A 19,556-nucleotide genomic window follows, 5' to 3' on the forward strand; every position below is an offset into this window, starting at 1 on the left:
ATTAAGCTCTTTACTAGAAGGTTAAAGGAACCTTTGTTATAATTCAGTTGGTTATTAAAGAGGTATAACCTTCCGCATCAGTATAATTTTGCCAGTGTACTTGACCAACAAAGTACAGAAATCTTGATGGGCATTTAATTGCCAATCTAGATGATTCTAGAAAAAGTAAATATTTTTACATAAGAGCCTTACTTCTGTTTAAGTGCCATACTCATTCAGACATAGAATTATAAGACCTTGAAACTAGAAGACATTTCAAAAAGAATCTCAGCATTCTTACTTAGTGGGTAAGAAAACTGAGACATGCAATGACAATTTCCAACTTAACCTTTCTTATTTATATATGGGAGCCTTCAAGATTCTGAATTACATGAAATGAGATTACTCTGCAATTATAAATAAACCTTGGAAATGGTTTTTTAAATTTTGTGCACATCATTATGTCCAAGACCACATTAACATGAGAAGTATCATTTGAAGGAATGAGTATCCTTGGCATCTTTTTAGAGTTTTCAAAGGTAGAATGTAGGTAAGACCATTTCTCTCAGGAGCATTAATACTATTCAGGAATTCTATAATATCTCAAAAATAGAACTCTATTAAGAACACTATGCTTAACATCAGGGTTCATGTAGCCTGGGACTCTGACTCGGACCGCTATCATCTGGGAAATGGAGCCAAATGGGTTAATGTCCTTGAGCTGTCAGCATCTCTTGAGAAATCTCTATGATTTTATTTAAAGTCTTAGGGTATTTTTAATTTTTTAATTACTGTTCTTAGATTTCTCTACATTCTTTGATTATTATTTGTGGAACATTTACTCTTTAAATGAATCAGGGATTATATATCTTTAATTGCCCATAAATATAGGAACACTAAATTTAATTTGCACTTAGGATTTTTTTTTCAAAGAATATGATGAATTGTCATTGAAAAATTAGAATAAGAGTAGTGATAGGAAAGAGTTAAGGACTTCAGAGAAACTTACTTCTTACCCATTTGGTTAACCCTGTCCTTAAAAAACTCCTTAACACTTTGCATTCAGCAGAAACCTAACAATCCACTTGAGAGTGCACAATAAAAGAAACCAAGCACCAGTTCAAAAAGATGCATGCAACTCCATGCTCGTTGCTCATTGCAGCTTGATTTACAATAACCGCATGCACGTATGTACCAAGAGCACTTTTCATATAAGTGTTTCCTCACATGTAGGAGGGACGGTCTCAGTAGGCAACATGGGAATTTTGCAAATTTCTGCTCTTGGCATACAGAAACCTGACAGGCAGTTATATCAACAGATGAGCTGGGAATGAGTCTTTGTTGAGTAAATTAGTGTACCTTCCAGCTGCTGTGGCGATAATGCTCCTTTGTGTTTCTACTAAACTTTATAGAAATTGATGTTGTTCTTGAATATTCTTCAAGTCTATTTTTAATCCATTTAAATTCATCTTATAATTATATTTTTAGTGTGTGCATTTTTTTATTCCTATTCCTTCCTGTTTATAGCCTTGTGAACAAGGACGCCGTATGAAGCGAATCCATGCTGTGGCCAATATTGGCACGGCACTCAAGTTCCTTGAAGGAAGGAAGGTAAGAGACAAAACAAAACACCTTTTTAAAGAAGAAGGTGTGGGCATACTGATGTTTTTCAAGTTGGCTGTGCAGTAAAAACACTGCATGTAAATTATACAGTGAGACATTCCATATTATTGTAAAATAATCCTAGATTTACAGAAAAGTGGCAAAAAAGGGCAGAGATTTCCTGTCTATACTTTGGGCAGCTTCCTGTAATGTGAAGAACTTACATACCTAGTACGTGTTTGTGTGTGTGTGTGTGTGTACACACTCATATATTCATATATATACTTGTGCTATATACATAGCACAATTATTTAAGAAGGAATTTAAAATTGGTGTGATACCATTCATTAAAGCATAGACATTAGTCTAATTTCATCCATTTTTCCATTAATGTCTTACTTCTCTCCAGGATCCAATCCAGTACCACACCTTGCCTCTAATTGTTGTGGCTTCTTGGTCTCTTTCACTCTATGACTTTGTCTTTCCTTGTCCTCCACGACCTTGATAATAGAGTTGTTTTTGCAGAATGTCTCTCAATTTGGTTTTGTTTGATGTTTCCTCAAGATTCGATTGAGATTATTTATACACTTGTGGAAGAATTCCAAGGAAGTGATACTGTATTCTTCTCAAGGCATCATGTTAGCAGATCTAGGATTGCTAAGTCTTGCTGGTGATGTTAACTTCAATCACTTGGCAAGGTTTTCTGCGGTGTTTTTTTTTAATGATAAAGTTACTATTTTTTCCTTTATAATTGAGAAATAACTTAGGGGAGATAACTGATATTAGGCTGATATTCTGCTTCTCGGCAAACTTTGCTTACTGATTTTAGCATTGATTGCCTTCAGTAATTATTTCTGTGGCGTTTGCCTACTGGTGATTTTGTGTTTCCCTCAGTCCTTTCACATGTATTAATTGAAATTGTTCTCTGAGTAAAGGTTGTCCTCCCCCCCCCGCCATTTGTTTACTTATTCAGCTATTTATTTTGGCATGGACTTATTCTATAATTATAATTCAATTATTATTATTATTATCCATTAATGATAATAATACTCAAATTGTTCTAGCTTTGGCCATTGAGATTTCTTTCAGGCTGGCTCCTATACTCTTTTAATACGGCCCCATCCTTTTTTTTTTTTTTAAAGATTTTATTTATTTATTTGACAGACAGATCACAAGCAGGCAGAGAGGCAGGCAGAGAGAGAGGAAGGGAAGCAGGCTCCCTGCTGGGCAGAGAGCCCCATGCGGGGCTCGATTCCAGGACCCTGGGATCACGACCCAAGCTGAAGACAGAGACCTTAACCCACTGAGTCACCCAGGTGCCCCAGCCCCATCCTTTTTCAGGCATTTCCTCATTTATATTTTTCCTCTCCTCATTTTATATTTTTCAGCTTTTCCACATTGATATTTTCCCTGCTTCAGTTCTGGAATCTACCACTTCCCTAAGCAAGATTTCTCCTTTTTATTAGTGAGCGACATTTGGGTGCTAGGTGTGCTCATTGCTTCTGACGTTTCATTGCCCCCAGGCCCTCTCAACAGACAGATCTAGAAAATATGAATGTTTATTAATCCAGGCATATGCATATATGTTTCTCTGTCTCCCCCTGCCTCCCTTCTGTGTGTGTGTGTGTGTGTGTGAACCATGAGTTTAAACTGATGCTTCTGATTACAGTCCAATACCACAAGGTTCGTTAATGGTCTTCCATGCTTACGTGTTTCGGTTTTCTCTGACAATGAGATACCTGGGTCTCATCTCTAATGCATTCACCCATTTTTTAATCTGAGTATAGACATAAAATTATTTAAGAGTTGCTCGCCACACCCCTGTGAGAAACAGATATACTCACTGGAGAACAGTGTGTATGTATAGGTCTTTTGGTCTTTAGTATTATAGCATTCGGTCAAAAAGACTATTCCAGATTTACTTGTTACTGTTGTTCTTTTTTACTCCCTTCAGTGTGATTATGTTAGTCTTTTGTAATAGAGTTAGGTAACCAAGGTATATTCAGTTTTGAGTAATGCCTTCTTTCACTCACACACACACACACACACACATTCTAGTTGGTATTGATTATTATTATTGTTTTTATTTTGGGGAGACATTATGATGATTCCAAGAGTAAACGTCATGCTTAAAGAAGGCACCCCTTGTTATCCTTACTATTCCGTTCCCATCTTTCTCCCTTTCATTCCCTATCTCATCTCAGGGAACCAATCTCTAGCTTCTAATTTATTCTGCCAACATTTTTTTTTGCATAAATTAGCAGATGTATTTCCGTACACGCTCCTTTTTTTTTTTTTTACATGAAGGATAACATCCTGTAATACATTCTTGCACTTTGCTTTTCTCATTTAATAGTACATCCTGGAAATCTTTCAGATCGGTTCATGGAGATCCTCCTCATTCTTTTTCAAAGCTGCATTCATTATCTGGATGTGCCAGAGTTCATTCAGCCACTCTCTTATGAGGGGGCATTTATGTTGTTTCTAGTATTTTTCAAACACAGTGATGCAGTGATTGGCTGTCCAACCATACTTTCACTCTATTAGAAGGGTATTTTCTGGGTGAATTCCTAAAAGTGTGATTGCAGGGTCAAAAGTGTGTATGTGATTTGTTAGGTATTGCCATGTTTCCTTGCAAACCAGTTGCACCAACTGGTTTATATTTAGCCTTTTCCCAACTTGTGGGAATTCAGGTGTCTGTGGCTGTACCAAAACCACCTTTACAAATGGATATCTAGATACCCCTAGGAAATAGAATGATTCAACTATTTCCTTCAAAATCTATATATAATAAATTCATCTATTTACTACCCAAATGCATATGTGAGTACTTTCCATACAACAGGAACTCTAGAAAATACAAAAATACTTGATTCTGTTCATTAAATAATTTATATGTTGATCAGCTGGTAGTACAATGAAATGATATAAAGTCCAGTCAGCTGTGCAGACTCTGTGCCAAAGGGAGATTCTGAATGTTATGATGGTGTAGAAAAATGGTATTAGCTTCTTATAGAATATTGGACATTGTTTCCAGATCACTAATATCAGTATTAATGGAGTGCTCCTCTTCTTCCAGATTCTTCCATGAGTTTTTCATAGAAAGCTGAAAAAGCTATGTCGAACAAGATATTTATAGTCTTCCAAGTCATTGGGTCTCCCATTTTTACCTCTATAACTCTAGTGTCCTACTTTGTTCTGAGCTATCCTTCATTGGCTAGAATATAAAAATAAAACTCCTCTTGCTAATGTCTTGGGGAAAATTTAAGGACTTAACCTATAAAGGCATTGTTCACAAAAAAGACCAAAGAATCTTCTTTTCACAGAGGACTTGTTTTACACAAGATCATGTTCACAGAACAGCCCTAAGTAATAAAATTTGACTGTGGGGGAATGAGGTTTTTTGAGGCTCTTTAGCGCCCCCCTTCCTATTTATTTTATTTTTATCATCTAAGAACTTATATCTCAAACATATTTGACCTTTGGACTTAATTTGCCCTCATTTAGATTTTTTACTTTAGATAATAGAAAATCAATTTAGTCCTTGAATTCTGGCTTGATTTAAGGAATAAATCAATAGGATTGGAACCTGATAGGAACCGTGTAAATGTGATTCTAATGAGTAAATCCAGTACCATCTCCACCAGTTTCTTTCTCCAGGAAGGTACCATGTAGGTCATTCCAAACAGTAACGCAAGGAGCCAACCACTGACCAGTTTTTCTAAAACTTCCCTTAGTGTAGACAAGCGACATAAATTTAGGTTCCTGCAAAGTCAGATCAGATAGGTAATCTTGATGATGTGAGTTAGAGGCTAATTATGGAAACAGGAGAATTAAGCAAGTTTTGTGCCCTGTCCAGAAGATGGAAGCGAACATTCAGTTCCAGCTATAGTTGCCTCAGTGAAATGCAAGCACAGGGATCCCAGATTTTCCAATTAAACAAGAGAAGTCAGCAATCTGGATTTTTATTAAAATCTAATTATTTATTTAAGTAATTTATTAAATAATGCAGGTAGTTGGCTGCCTGTATCAATGGCTAGAATGACTTACTCTACACCTCATTGTAGAGAGCAACTAGTATAAAGTGGCAATGCACCCATGCATTAAGCTTTCCAATTTCTTTTTTTTTTCTCTCTCATACTTTTTTTTTTCCAATTTATTTATTTTCAGAAAAACAGTATTCATTATTTTTTCACCACACCCAGTGCTCCATGCAAGCTGTGCCCTCTATAATACCCACCACCTGGTACCCCAACCTCCCACCCCCCCACCACTTCAAACCCCTCAGATTGTTTTTCAGAGTCCATAGTCTCTCATGGTTCATCTCCCCTTCCAATTTACCCAAAAGCACATACCCTCCCCAATGTCCATAACCCTACCCCCCCCTTCTCCCAACCCCCCTCCCCCCAGCAACCCACAGTTTGTTTCGTGAGATTAAGAGTCACTTATGGTTTGTCTCCCTCCCTATCCCATCTTGTTTCATGGATTCTTCTCCTACCCACTTAAGCCCCCATGTTGCATCACCACTCCCTCATATCAGGGAGATCATATGATAGTTGTCTTTCTCCGCTTGACTTATTTCGCTAAGCATGATACGCTCTAGTTCCATCCATGTTGTCGCAAATGGCAAGATTTCGTTTCTTTTGATGGCTGCATAGTATTCCATTGTGTATATATACCACATCTTCTTGATCCATTCATCTGTTTCTAATTTCCAGCGAGGAATCTGAAGTTTTAATTTAAATTTTTTTTTGAAATTTATTCCCAATAATTGGAATATTTTTTGGAAGTATCTGTGGGCCTTGTATTAATCTGTTATGGCTACCATAACATTACCACACACTGGATGGCTTCAATAACAGAAATTTATTTTTTCACAGTTCTGGAGGCTGGAGATTTAAGATCAAGGTACCAGCAGAGTTGGTTTCTTTGTCTCTTCCTGCTTGCAGATAGGCACTTACTCACTGTGTCCTCTTGTGGCCTTTCCTCTGTGTGGGTGTGGAGAGAGAGAGAAAGAGCTCTGGTATCTCTTCTTCTCATAAGAACACCAGTTCTATTGGATTAGGGCCCACTCTTAGTACCTCATCTGACTTTAATTACCTCCTTAAAGGTCCTGTCTCTAAATATGGTCAAACTAGGGATTAGGGCCTCAACATGTGATTTTGGGGGAAATACACATCTGTCCATATGGGCCTCTAGCTTGCAAAATCAAATTTCCCCAGATTCCCTGGGCCATACATACCAGTTGTCTGGTACAGGATTCTCGAATATTGACATGCATCAGAATAAAAAAAAAAACCCTGGAGATTTTGTTAAAGCAGATTCTTGAGCTGTACCCCCAAGGTCAGCAGGTCAAAGGTGACTTTGATCAATGTGATCCCATTCTCTTTCTGGTTCCTGGGAATTCTTCATTCTCTTTTAATGTCTCTATTGCCCATCACACACTCCTAAGCTATTAAGAATTTAATAGGATAAGTTCCATAAGCCCAATAAGAATAAATTCCATAATCCCATTATGGAACACACAGTTTTTAAGAGAAAAAATAATTATGAAAAGCATTTCTTCTTCAGAAGTTGAGCAAAATAGCTTCAGGTTCTAGCAAAAGTTCAATATGTTAACTTCATAGTGAGGTAAAAAATTCAACTCATCATTTTTAAAAAGAAAGATGTATAAGGAAAGATAAATAATCTGCTATTTATGGAAGATATTAATCTTATGGTTATTAGCATGTATTATATAACTGTGTCCTGTGGATAGTAAAATGGATGTGGAGAAAATTCTGGAGAAGCTGCAAACCAGAGTAATTGATTTTGGACATTGCAATAGGTTCTGTCATAAAAGGTTAAAAAAAAATGATGTTCTTTGTTTTCCACAAACATGCATTATTTGTCTCATGTTGCGCTAGGTTTAAAAGAAATAGACACATAAGCCTGTAATCCATGAATTTCTGAATTTTTTTTCCCTGTCTCTAAACCTGATAAATGAATTTCATTCATAGGTATATTTCAGATTATTTACAGTGATTTTTGTGCTAATTTTTACTCTACTCATAAATTTAAACTGATTATTCCAGAGTAACGTATTTGTGGGATGATTTTACGCCTGATTTAACCATTTACAAACTTCTGAACTTTATTATTAATAACACAAGGTATTAAATCTTGTCTGAGAACTATTGAACTAGAAATCTAAGGATTACTTTATTTTTTTTTTCCCACTTTGTTTAGGGATTATTGAAATGATGGTGAGCAGTTGTTAATCATATTCTTTCGAGAATGGCTAAGATAGATGTCCATTTTGCTGGAACTTAGGAAATAACAGTTTTAATAGTTAGGAAGGTAATAATTAGAGACATCTGTAGACAGGTTAACATCTATCCGGAATGCTCAAAAGTCAGGAACTAAACCCTAATGGTCTCTTCTACTTTATTATTTCTTGCTTTCTTTTGTCTTTATAATGTATTCCCCAAATCTTGTTCTAAATTTATACCGACATTTTTATTCCCTTTGAACAAATAACTCTGATTTTAAAAAAATATTTATGTATGTATATCATCTTCTCCCTTTGTTTTTCATGTCAGTCCATGTACAGAGGATCACCGGTTAGTACAAATTTTAGAATTTTTAACTCCTGACTTTTATAGGTAAAAGAGAACATAAGTTTCATGCTATTTGGTAACAAACTTCAAAGTAAGTGCATTTTTTTAAACTACTCATCACAGTTTCTTTTAAGTTCCAGTCAACTTCTAAATGTAAAAAAATAACCTTTTTTTTTCCCTATGTGATGTTTTGTTGGTAATTTCCTGCATGATGTCATATTTTTTCAACTTAAAACAATTTTTTGATATTCATTCTATGGATGTTTTTATTGTGTGCACCTAATGAATGCTCCTGAAATTTCCACTGAAACCATGTACTTGTTTGTTTTGATGGCTCACCCAACTTACTCTTGTGTATCACTATAGAGGCATGACCAAATTGTCCAACTGATGTCTAATAAAGTGCTAATAATTGCATAATTTGATGGCCTATAATCTTCTAGTACATTACTAGTACAGTTTTTCTTTTTAAACAGATTAAATTAGTCAACATTAACTCCACTGATATAGCTGACGGCCGACCATCAATAGTTCTCGGATTGATGTGGACCATTATTCTATATTTCCAGGTATTGTACTGTATAGATCCCTTTTCAGTTGATGTAATGTCATGGATGGAGGTAGTAGTGGAAATTTTAGTAGTACTCTCATTTGCCCTACCTTTGGGGTTGATTCTCAAGTGAGCAGAAACTTGACTTTCCTATGTACATTGTTTTTTGTTAGCAGAAAAATTTCCTTTTCTTCCTTGCAAAGATGTTATATAGGGAACTCTGTCAGAGAACTGTGACATCGATACTTAATCTGAAAAGTGAGCAGGGCACAATGGAGATAAAATATTGGTGTAGAAAGAGTTGAGGAAATTTTTGTTGTTGTTGTCTAGAAGGGACCAGTTTTATGTTCCTATTAGAATTAAGGGGAGCTTGAGCAAATTCTCTCCACTTTCTTTTCCTTCTTTTTCCCAACCAACTTATCTTACCAACTCCTTTTTTAGAATTTTTAAAAATTTTTCATCTTTACAGTCATATCCAATCCTTCATTGTGTTTACCCTTATTTTTGTGTGTATATATATATGTTTTTCTTTCTTTAAAATTTTGGGAAGTAGTTTCTTCTAAGAGACCAAAATACACCCAGAATCAAGTGGGTGGCTCTGTTCTATTTACCAGTCTAATATATATATTTTTTTAACTTCTTTTTACCCCCTTTCTTCTCCCCACAATTTGGGGTCTTTTCTGATTTGGCTAATGCACATTTTTCTGGGGTCTTTGCCATCTTTTTAGTATTGTATTCTCTTGTTCATATATTCTTATTTGGATAAAATGACAAGGGGGAAAAACTCACCACACCAAAAAAAAAAAAAAAAAAAAAAAAAAAAAAAGAACAAGAGGCAGTACCAAAGGCTAAGGACCTAATCAATATGGATATTGGTTACATATCAAATCTAGAGTTCAGAATGATGATTCTCAAGGTGCTAGCTGGGCTCAAAAAAGGCATGGAAGATATTAGAGAAACACTGGAGAAATAAAAGCCCCTCTGGAGGAATAAAGGAACTAAAATCTAACTAAGCTGAAATCAAAAAAGCTATTAATGAAGTGTAATAAATAACAGAGGCTCTTGCTGCTAGGATAAATGTGGCAGAAGAGAGAATTAGTAATATAGAAGACCAAAGGACAGAGAATAAAGAAGCTGAGCAAAAGAGACACAAACAACTACTGGGCAATGAGGAGAGAATTCGAGAGATAAGTGATACCATAAGATGAAACAATATTAGAATAATTGGGATTCCAGAAGAAGAAGAAAGAGGGGAGTGGAAGGTATATTGGAGCAAATTATTATAGAGAATTTCCCTAGTATGGCAAAGGGAACAAACATCAAAATCAAGGAGGTGCAGAGAATCCCCCTCAAAATCAATAAGAATAGGTCCACACCCCATCATCTAATAGTAAAACTTACAGTCTTAGGGACAAAGAGAAAATCCTGTAAGCAGCCCAGGAAATGAAGTCTGTAACATACAGTGTTAAAAATATTAGGTTGATGACAGATTTATTCACAGAGACCTGGCTGGCCAGAAAAAACTGGCGTGATATATTCAGAGCACTAAATGAGAAAGACATACAGCCAAGAATACTATATCCTGCTAGGCTATCATTGAAAATAGAAGGAGAGATAAAAAGCTTCCAGGACAAAAAAAAAAAAAGCTTCCAGGAAAAACAAAAACAAAAACAATTTTCAAAACACCAAACCAGCCCTACAGAAAATATTGAAAGGGGTCCTCTAAGGAAAGAGAGAGCCTAAAAGTAGTAGACCAGAAAGGAACAGAGACAATACACAGTAACAGTCACCTTACAGGCAATGCAATGGCACTAAATTCATATCTCTCAATAGTTACTCTGAGTGTAAATGGGCTAAATGCCCCAATCAAAAGACACAGGGTCTCAGAATGGATAAAAAAACAAAACCCATCAATATGCTGTCTACTAGAAGCTCATTTTAGACCCAAAGGCATCTCTGGATTTAAAGTGAGGGGGTGAAAAACAATTTACCATGTGAATGGACATCAAAAGAAAGCTGGGGTGGCAATCCTTATATCAGATCAATTAGATTTTAAGCCAAAGACTATAATAAGAGATGAGGAAGGACACTATATCATACTCAAAGGGTCTGTCCAACAAGAAGAACTAACAATTTTAAATATCTATGTCCCTAACATGGGAGAAGCAAACTATATAAACCAATTAATAACAAATCAAAGAAACAAATCAACCATAATACAATAATAGTAGGGGACTTTAACACCCATCACTGAAATGGACAGATCATCCAAGAAAAGATTAACAAGGAAATCAAGACCTTAAATGACACACTGGACCAGATGGACATCACAGATATATTCAGAACATTCCATCCCAAAGCAACAAAATACACATTCTTCTCTATTGCACATGCAACATCCTCCAGAATAGATCACATCTGGGTTACAAATCAGGTCTCAACCAGTACCAAAAGATTGGGATCATTCCCTGCATATTTTCAGACCACAACGCTCTTAAGTTAGAACTCAATCACAAGAGGAAATTTGGAAAGAACCCAAATACATGGAAACTAAACAGCATCCTTCTAAAAAAAGAATGGGTCAACTTGGAAATTAAAGAAAAATTGAAAAAAAAATCATGGAAACAAATGATAATGGAAATACAATGGTTCAAAATCTGGGGGACACAGCAAACGCAATCCTGAGAAGAAAATATATAGATACAAGCCTTTCTCAAGAAACAAGAAAGGTCTCAAATACACAACCTAACTCTACACCTAAAGGAGCTGGAGAAAGAACAGCAAAAAGAGCCTAAGCCCAGCAGGAGAAGAGAAATAATAAAGATCAGAGCAGAAATCAATGAAATTGAAACCAAAAAACCAGTAGAACAAATCAATGAAACTAGGAGCTGGTTCTTTGAAAGAATTAATAAAATTGATAATCCCCTGGCCAGACTTATCAAAAAGAAAAGAGAAAGGACCCAAATAAATAAAATCATGAATGAAAAAGGAGAGACCACAACCAACACCAAACAAATACAAACAATTATAAGAACATATTATAAGTAACTATACATCAGCAAATTTGACAATCTGAAAGAAATGGATGAATTCCTAGAGATGTATAAACTACCAAAACTGAACCAGGAAGAAATAGAAAACCTGAACAGACCCATAACGAGTAAGGAGATTGAAGCAGTCATCAGAAATCTCCCAACAAATAAGAGCCCAAGGCCATTGGGGCATTCTACCAAACATTTAAAGAAGAATCAATACCTATTCTCCTGAAACTATTCCAAAAAATAGAAATGGAAGGAAAACTTCCAAACTCATTTTATGAAACCAGTTTTACCTTGATCCCAAAACCAAAGACCCCATCAAAAAAGAGAATTACATCATCATTAGCCCTCAGGGAGATTCAAATTAAAACCACATTGAGATATCACCTTACACCAGTTAGAATGGCCAAAATTAACAAAACAGGAAACAACATGTGTTGGAGAGGATGTGGAGAAAGGGGAACCCTCTTACACTGTTGGTGGGAATGCAAGTTGGTGCAGCCTCTTTGGAGAACAGTGTGGAGATTCCTCAAGAAATTAAAAAGAGAGCTTCCCTATGACCCTGAAATTGCACTCCTGGGTATTTACCCCAAAGACACAGATGTCGTGAAAAGAAGGGCCATCTGTACCCCAATGTTTATAGCAGCAATGGCCACAGTTGCCAAACTATGGAAAGAACCAAGATGCCCTTCAACGGATGAATGGATAAGGAAGATGTGGTCCATATACACTATGGAGTATTATGCCTCCATCAGAAAGGATGAATACCCAACTTTTGTAGCAACATGGACGGGACTGGAAGAGATGATGCTGAGTGAAATAAGTCAAGCAGAGAGAGTCAATTATCATATGGTTTCACTTATTTGTGGAGCATAACAAATAGCATGGAGGACAAGGGGCGTTAGAGAGGAGTAGGGAATTTGGGTAAATTGGAAGGGGAGGCGAACCATGAGAGACTATGGACTCTGAAAAACAATCTGAGGGGTTTGAAGTGGCGGGGGGGTGGGAGGTTGGGGTACCAGGTGGTGGGTATTATAGAGGGCACGGATTGCATGGAGCACTGGGTGTGGTGAAAAAATAATGAGTAATGTTTTTCTGAAAATAAATAAATTGGGAAAAAAAAGTTAAATACACCTATGTATTGGTTCTTAAAAAAAAAAAAAAAGAGAATTACAGACCAATATCTTTGATGAACACAGATGAGAAAATTTTCACCAAAATACTAGCCAACAGGATCCAACAGTACATTAAAAGGATTATTCACCACAACCAAGTGGGATTCATTCCTGGGCTGCAGGGTTGGCTCAACATCCACAAATCAATCAATCAATGTAATACAATACATTAATAAAAGAAAGAACAAGAACCATATGATACTCTCAACAGTTGCTGAAAAAGCATTTCACGAAGTACAGCATCCTTTCTTAATCAAAACTCTTCCAAGTGTGGGGATGGAAGGTACATACCTCAATATCATCAAAACCATCTATGAAAAACCCACAGAGAATATAATTCTCAATGGAGAAAAACTGAGAGCTTTTCCACTAAGGTCAGGAACACAGCAGGGTGTCCATTATCACCACTATTATTCAACATAGTACTAGAAGTCTTAGCCTCAGCAATCAGACAGCATAAAGAAATTAAAGGCATCCAAATCGGCAAAGAAAAAGTCAAACTATCACTCTTTGCAGATGATATGATATGTTATGTGGAAAACCCAAAAGACTCCACTCCAAATCTGCCAGAACTTGTACCGGAATTCAGTAAAGTGTCAGGATATAAAATCAATGCACAGAAATCAGTTGCATTTCTGTACACCAACAGCAAGACAGAAGAAAGAGAAATTAAGGAGTCAGTCCCATTTACAATTGCATCCAAAACCGTAAGATACCTAGGAATAAACCTAACCAAAGAGGCAAAGATTCTGTACTCAGAAAACTATAAAGTACCTGTGAAAGAAATTGAGGAAGACACACAGAAATGGAAAAATGTTTCATGCTCATGGATTGGAAGAACAAATATTGCAAAAATATCTATGCTACTTAAAACCATCTACATGTTTAATGCAATCCCTATCAAAATCCCATCCATTTTTTTTTCAAAGAAATGGAACAAATAATCCTAAAATTTATATGGAAGCAGAAAAGACCTTGAATAGCCAGAGGAATGTTGAAAAAGAAAGCCAAAGTTGATGGCATCACGATTCCAGACTTCAAGTTCTATTACAAAGCTGTCATCATCAAGACAGTATGGTTCTGGCACAAAAACAGATGCATAGATCAATGGAACAGAATAGAGAGCCCAGAAATAGACCTATAGTCAACTAATCTTCCACAAAGCAGGAAAGAATGTCCAATGGAAAAAAAAGACAGTCTCTTCAACAAATGGTGTTGGGAAAATTGGACAGCCACATGCAGAAAAAGGAAATGGGACCATTTTCTTATACCACACACGAAAATAGACTCAAAATGGATGAAGGACCTCAATGTGAGACAGGAATCCATCAAAATCCTTGAGGAGAACACAGACAGCAACCTCTTTGACCTCAGCCGCAGCAACTTCTTCCTAGAAACATCGCCAAAGGCAAGGGAAGCAAGGGCCAAAATGAACTATTGGGACTTCATCAAGATCAAAAGCTTTTGCATAGCAAAGGCAACAGACAACAAAACCAAAAGACAGCTGACCAAATGGGAGTAGATATTTGCAAATGACATATCAGATTAAGGGCTAGTATCCAAAATATATAAAGAACTTATCAAACTGAACACCCAAGGAACAAATAACCCAATCAAGAAATAGGCAGAAGACATGAACAAACATTTCTGCAAAGAAGACATCCAGATGGCCAACAGACACATGAAAAAGTGTTCCACATCACTCAGCCTCAGGGAAATACAAATCAAAATCACAATGAGATACCACCTCGCACCAGTCAGAATGGCTAAAATTAACAAGTCAGGAAAGGACCGATGCTGGCGAGGATACAGAGAAAGGGCAACCCTCATACATTGTTGGTGGGAATGCAAGCTGGTGCAGCCACTCTGGGAAACAGCATGGAGGTTCCTTAAAAAGTTGAAAATAGAGCTAGCCTATGACAAGGCAATTGCACTACCCTAAAGATACAAACGTAGTGATCTCAAGAGGCACGTGCACCCGAGTGTTTATAGCAGCAATGTCCACAGCTGCCAAACTATGAGAAGAACCTAGATGTCCGTCAACAGATGAATGGATAAAGAAGAGGTGGTATAGATACACAATGGAATACTACGTATCCATCAAAAGAATGAAATCTTGCCATTTGCAACAACATGGATGGAACTAGAGAGTATTATGCTGAGTGAAATAAGTCAATCAGAGAAAGGTAATTATCATGATTTCCCAGATATGAAGAATTTAAAAGGCAACATGGGGAATTTTGGGGGTAGGGAAGGAAAAAATGAGACAAGATGGGATCAGGAGGGAGACAAACCGTAAGAGACTCTTAATCTCACAAAACAAACTAAGGGTTGCTGGGTGAGGGCAGTAGGAAGAGGGTGGTTGGGTTTTGGACATTGTGGAAGGTTTGTGCTATGGTGAGTGCTGTGAAGTGTGTAAACCTGGCGATTCACAGACCTGTACCTCTGGGGCTAATAATACATTATATGTTTATAAAAAATAAAAAAATTTAAAAAGAATTAAGGGGAGAAATGAACTTGCCATTCCATCTAGAATAATTGTTCTAGTCATTCTGTTGTTTATTTATTTATTTATTTATTTATTTATTTGAGGATTTTATATATTTATTTGAGAGAGAGGACAAATGGGGTGAAGGGCAGAGAGAGAGGGAGAAGCAGACTCCCCACTATGCAGGGAGCCTGACACCTGGTTTGATCCTAGGACCCTAAGGCAGACAGTTAGGTTTTTATTATTGTTGTTGTTGTTGTTGTTGTTTTTAAGACTTTATTTTTTAGAGTAATTTTAGTTCACAGCAAAACTAAACAAAAAGTCCAAAGATTTCCCATATACCCTATGTCGGCTCCTCCCACAACCAACTCCTCCACTGGAGTGATACATTTGTTACAAGTAATGAACCTCTATTGAGACACCATTATCATTCAGAGTCAGTAGTTTTCATTAAGTTCCCTTTTGGTGTTGTATGCGCTGTAAGTTTGGATAACCATTATGTTTTATTTTAGTCATTCATTCATGTGTTTAACAAGTGTTTATTGCTGTGTACAAGGTAGTTTTAGATGCAGTGGGAAGTTGGAAGAAGAGTACAATGTCAATCACGTCCTTAAGAACTTACCTTGTCAGTGGTGTTAAGGGTGTGAATTTAAATTACTTTTGTTGGAACAGTGACATCCAAGGGAAGAAGAACAAGATAATTCTTATGTTTTTGTCACCTGTTAACTCACGAACAGATTGAGGAGTTGACCAGCAACCTGCCACAGCTGCAGTCTTTGTCCGGAAGCACATCCTCTGTGGACAGCACGGTTAGTGCGGAGACCGCCAGCCCCCCAAGTAAACGGAAGGTGGCCACCAAGATCCAAGGAAATGCCAAGAAGGCTCTATTAAAGTGGGTTCAGTACACAGTAGCCAAGTAAGTACCAAGAATTTGTTTAAATTTGAAACCTTGAATAATTTGAATTACCAATTTATTACTGAGTGCACCTGCCAATGTTGCAAAATTTGAACAGACATTTGAATGAACGGCGTTGCTTCAGCTGTTCTGTTCTTTCCTTAAATTAAAATATAAACAGAAATCATCACTAATACTGTTAGAAAATGCTGTAATCGACCTACTTCCTTCATTATTCATTGACTGGGCCCAATTAAGTTTTTTTAAACACACACTTGAATTGGTAATCTGAGGAGTAATTCTGTTTAGGTCATTGTTTGGACTTCCTGCTTTTATTAAATAATATTTACACAAAAAATTTGAGGTTTAAATGTGATGATCTCTTCATAATACTATTGAGTTCTATTTAATAATAATGTGAACTAAGGCACACTTCTGAAATAATTCTATTTGTTTTTGTTTCCCAAAACTTTCTAGAAATTTTATTTTAAAATTCTTTTTCCTTGGGTCTCCTCTTTTATTGGGAATATAGATTCCTTTATCAACTTCAGTTTTATATACTATGGATTTGATTTTGGGCATATTAAATTTATGTGTGTGTACATTCATGTGATACTCTAGATAGAAAATTACTACTCTTAGTGAGTATCTTTTCATAGCAATTTCAATAGCATTTTCAGTTGAGCATACCATTGTTTTGTGGTCAGATGTGGTCAGTGATAAGATCTCTTCACAAAGAAGTTGTGCTTTTGTGTGACTTCCGGGATGACATGTCAAGTTAACTCACTTTCTGTTTTGTTTTTGCATGCCTAAATCTAATCTGAATTCCCTACTTCTGGAAAATAGTTTTAAACAAGTACTTATCATTATAAAATATTGAAGCACTAAATGTAGGGAGTTCTATTTTTAAAGTGTTTGAAGAGCAAAAATAAAGAGAGAAAAACTAAACATAGAAAAGTTGTAATTAGTGTTACTATTTTACATCAACTTTTAAAGTGTGTTGGTGGTTTTCTAATTTGGGATATATTTTTATGATTCAACTTGTATTCAGAAATATTTCTGAAAGCAAAGCTTTGTGGCTTTTTAGAATCTGTAGTGGAAATGAAATGTTAAAAGCCTGACCACATTGCTGGTACACTGTTTGCATTCCATCCACAGTGGCAAGTACTAATCTCTTTTGCAGCTTAACTGGGCAGAAAGAAGAAATGTGCTAGGTAGGAAGAGACAGGTGACCACATGCTGCAACATTTGTCATCATGTTATTCAATAAAATTTTGTAATAATATCAATGGATACTCTCTTTCCCATTGTGCCACAAAGCATTAAAATAACCAAAAATAAATTGGTTTCCATTTAATATTATAGTAGCTTAAAATAAACTCAAATTTAATGCCGTTGGAGTTTTTTGCATTGGTTTTGTTTTACATATGGTGTGTTAGCTTTCAAAGATGTGCGGGGCTCTAATGGTAGCTAAAAGTCATTCCTGCAACTTGTATATTTGTAACATCAATGGAAGTTGTATTTTGCTTATCTGTATAAATGTCCAGATTTATGGATCTAAAGCATTTCCATCATCAGCTTATGAGTGAGATCCATTTATTTTATAGCTGCATCAAGTGAGGAGATTTGGGGAGCTGACTATCTAAAATAAAAATTCTGTGATGAGCACGTGATTCCATTATACCTGCCAAATTGTTGATAATTTTTCTAAAACCTGTTTTTTTTAATACTATCCCACTGTGTACTCCTCAAGCAACTTTTTACCTGATATGGATAATAGTCTTCAGAATCCGTACTCATTTCAGTTTATGACATGTTTTTAAAATTATAATCTGTGAGAATCTGTAGTCTGAATATTCATCAGCCTCACAATCCTGACCATGACAAGAAAGGACAAAAACATCCAGTAAACACCAAACATGTTGTCAGAATGTATTCACTGTTTTCATGTAAAATTTCAAATTATGTGAGAAATAAATAAGACCTGTCTCAGTAATGCGGCATAATAAAGCCTTCTCTGTCTTTTTAACGAATTTTCTATCCTATCACTATTACTCTCAGACATGAAAGCAGTAAATTGTAGCATATCTGATATTTACATACTTTATTTTGAGATGTCTAGGAAGAATAATTGTATTTTAAGGCAAAAATTAATAAGATAACAAGACAAATGAAAACATATATATCCAGGTCCATTCAAAATCACGTGAAGTAAATATGTATTAGAGATCACATCTGCCTGTAAACTGGATATACTTCATCACTTCTTTAAGTGATGTGTCCAAGTTTCTTTAAGTTATTGTATTGTTTTTTTAAGTGACATATCCAAGTTTTCCTAGATTTTGTATCTCAGATTCTCAAATGAGGGGTTTGGACTAAAACTAAAACTTTTAAGGAATATCACCTATTGCTTTGATATAATATGAAACACAATAGGTGTGTATGTGTGTGTCTGTGTATGTTCAACAAATATAGAAAAAGATGTAACGAAACTTGAAAAATTATTCCAACATAGTAAAATTTGGGAAATATTTTATATATTTATTGTTGAAGCTATCTGAAACAATAAACAAGCTGGGGAAAATCAGAAAATATCTAATACGTGATGAATATTTGCTAGCTCATTGTTTGGCTATTTACACGCGCCTTATTGCATTAAAATTATTGCAATAATTTGAGGTATCTGTGAATATGAAAACATTGTCAAATGAGGAAACGTGAGCAAAAGGAAAATGTAAGTGGAAAAATAAGATGAAGCCGGGGTAAATGTACGAAGCGAAGAGTTGACTGGAGCACGCTGAACTGTCCCGTCCGGGTGGGTTTTGCCTGTGTGTCAGACACCGGCTGAAAATGTTACTTGCAACTCCCAGAGACAGAAACTCTCAAAGAACTAAAAGCAGGTACAGGATTACTTTATAATCACTGGCATTTTACAAAATTGTTTTGAAAATATGGATCTATGAAGGCAGCGCTGAGATCCAGTGATGCTACTTTCAGCATAAGCTGTTTCATCCAAGCTGAATGTACATTGTTAGGAGAGGATTTAAATTGACTCTTAAGTTTGCAGAGATAAAATTTAAGGGCACTTACCAACTTTGTATATTAGTCAACGTATCAGTCAAATAGACCTTACGGTCCCCGGGAATCTTGAGAATATAGTAAAAAAGAGAGTTTGGTGATATTAAGTCTGCTTCATTTACAAAGAATGATAATGGGACTATTTTTAAAAA

At 35.9% G+C, this 19,556-nt stretch overlaps 1 protein-coding gene across 16 annotated transcripts in view; it reads left to right on the top strand.

The window, feature by feature from the left end:
* Positions 1-19,556, top strand: part of SYNE1 (spectrin repeat containing nuclear envelope protein 1) — a 479,099-nt gene that overhangs the window by 113,008 nt on the left and 346,535 nt on the right. For 13 of the 16 annotated variants that reach the window (XM_044243752.1, XM_044243801.1, XM_044243842.1 and 10 more), the window contains 4 exons: positions 1,507-1,590; positions 8,163-8,183; positions 8,657-8,749; positions 16,169-16,347. In XM_044243752.1, coding sequence (XP_044099687.1) covers positions 1,507-1,590; positions 8,163-8,183; positions 8,657-8,749; positions 16,169-16,347 — 377 coding nt within the window. Of the gene's footprint in view, positions 1-1,506; positions 1,591-8,162; positions 8,184-8,223; positions 8,272-8,656; positions 8,750-16,168; positions 16,348-19,556 lie in introns of those variants that run through there. The other 3 variants (XM_044243785.1, XM_044243818.1, XM_044243882.1) reach the window with 2 other exon arrangements.

Source organism: Neovison vison, chromosome 1 (assembly GCF_020171115.1).
Source record: "Neovison vison isolate M4711 chromosome 1, ASM_NN_V1, whole genome shotgun sequence".
NCBI classification, from domain to species: domain Eukaryota; kingdom Metazoa; phylum Chordata; class Mammalia; order Carnivora; family Mustelidae; genus Neogale; species Neogale vison.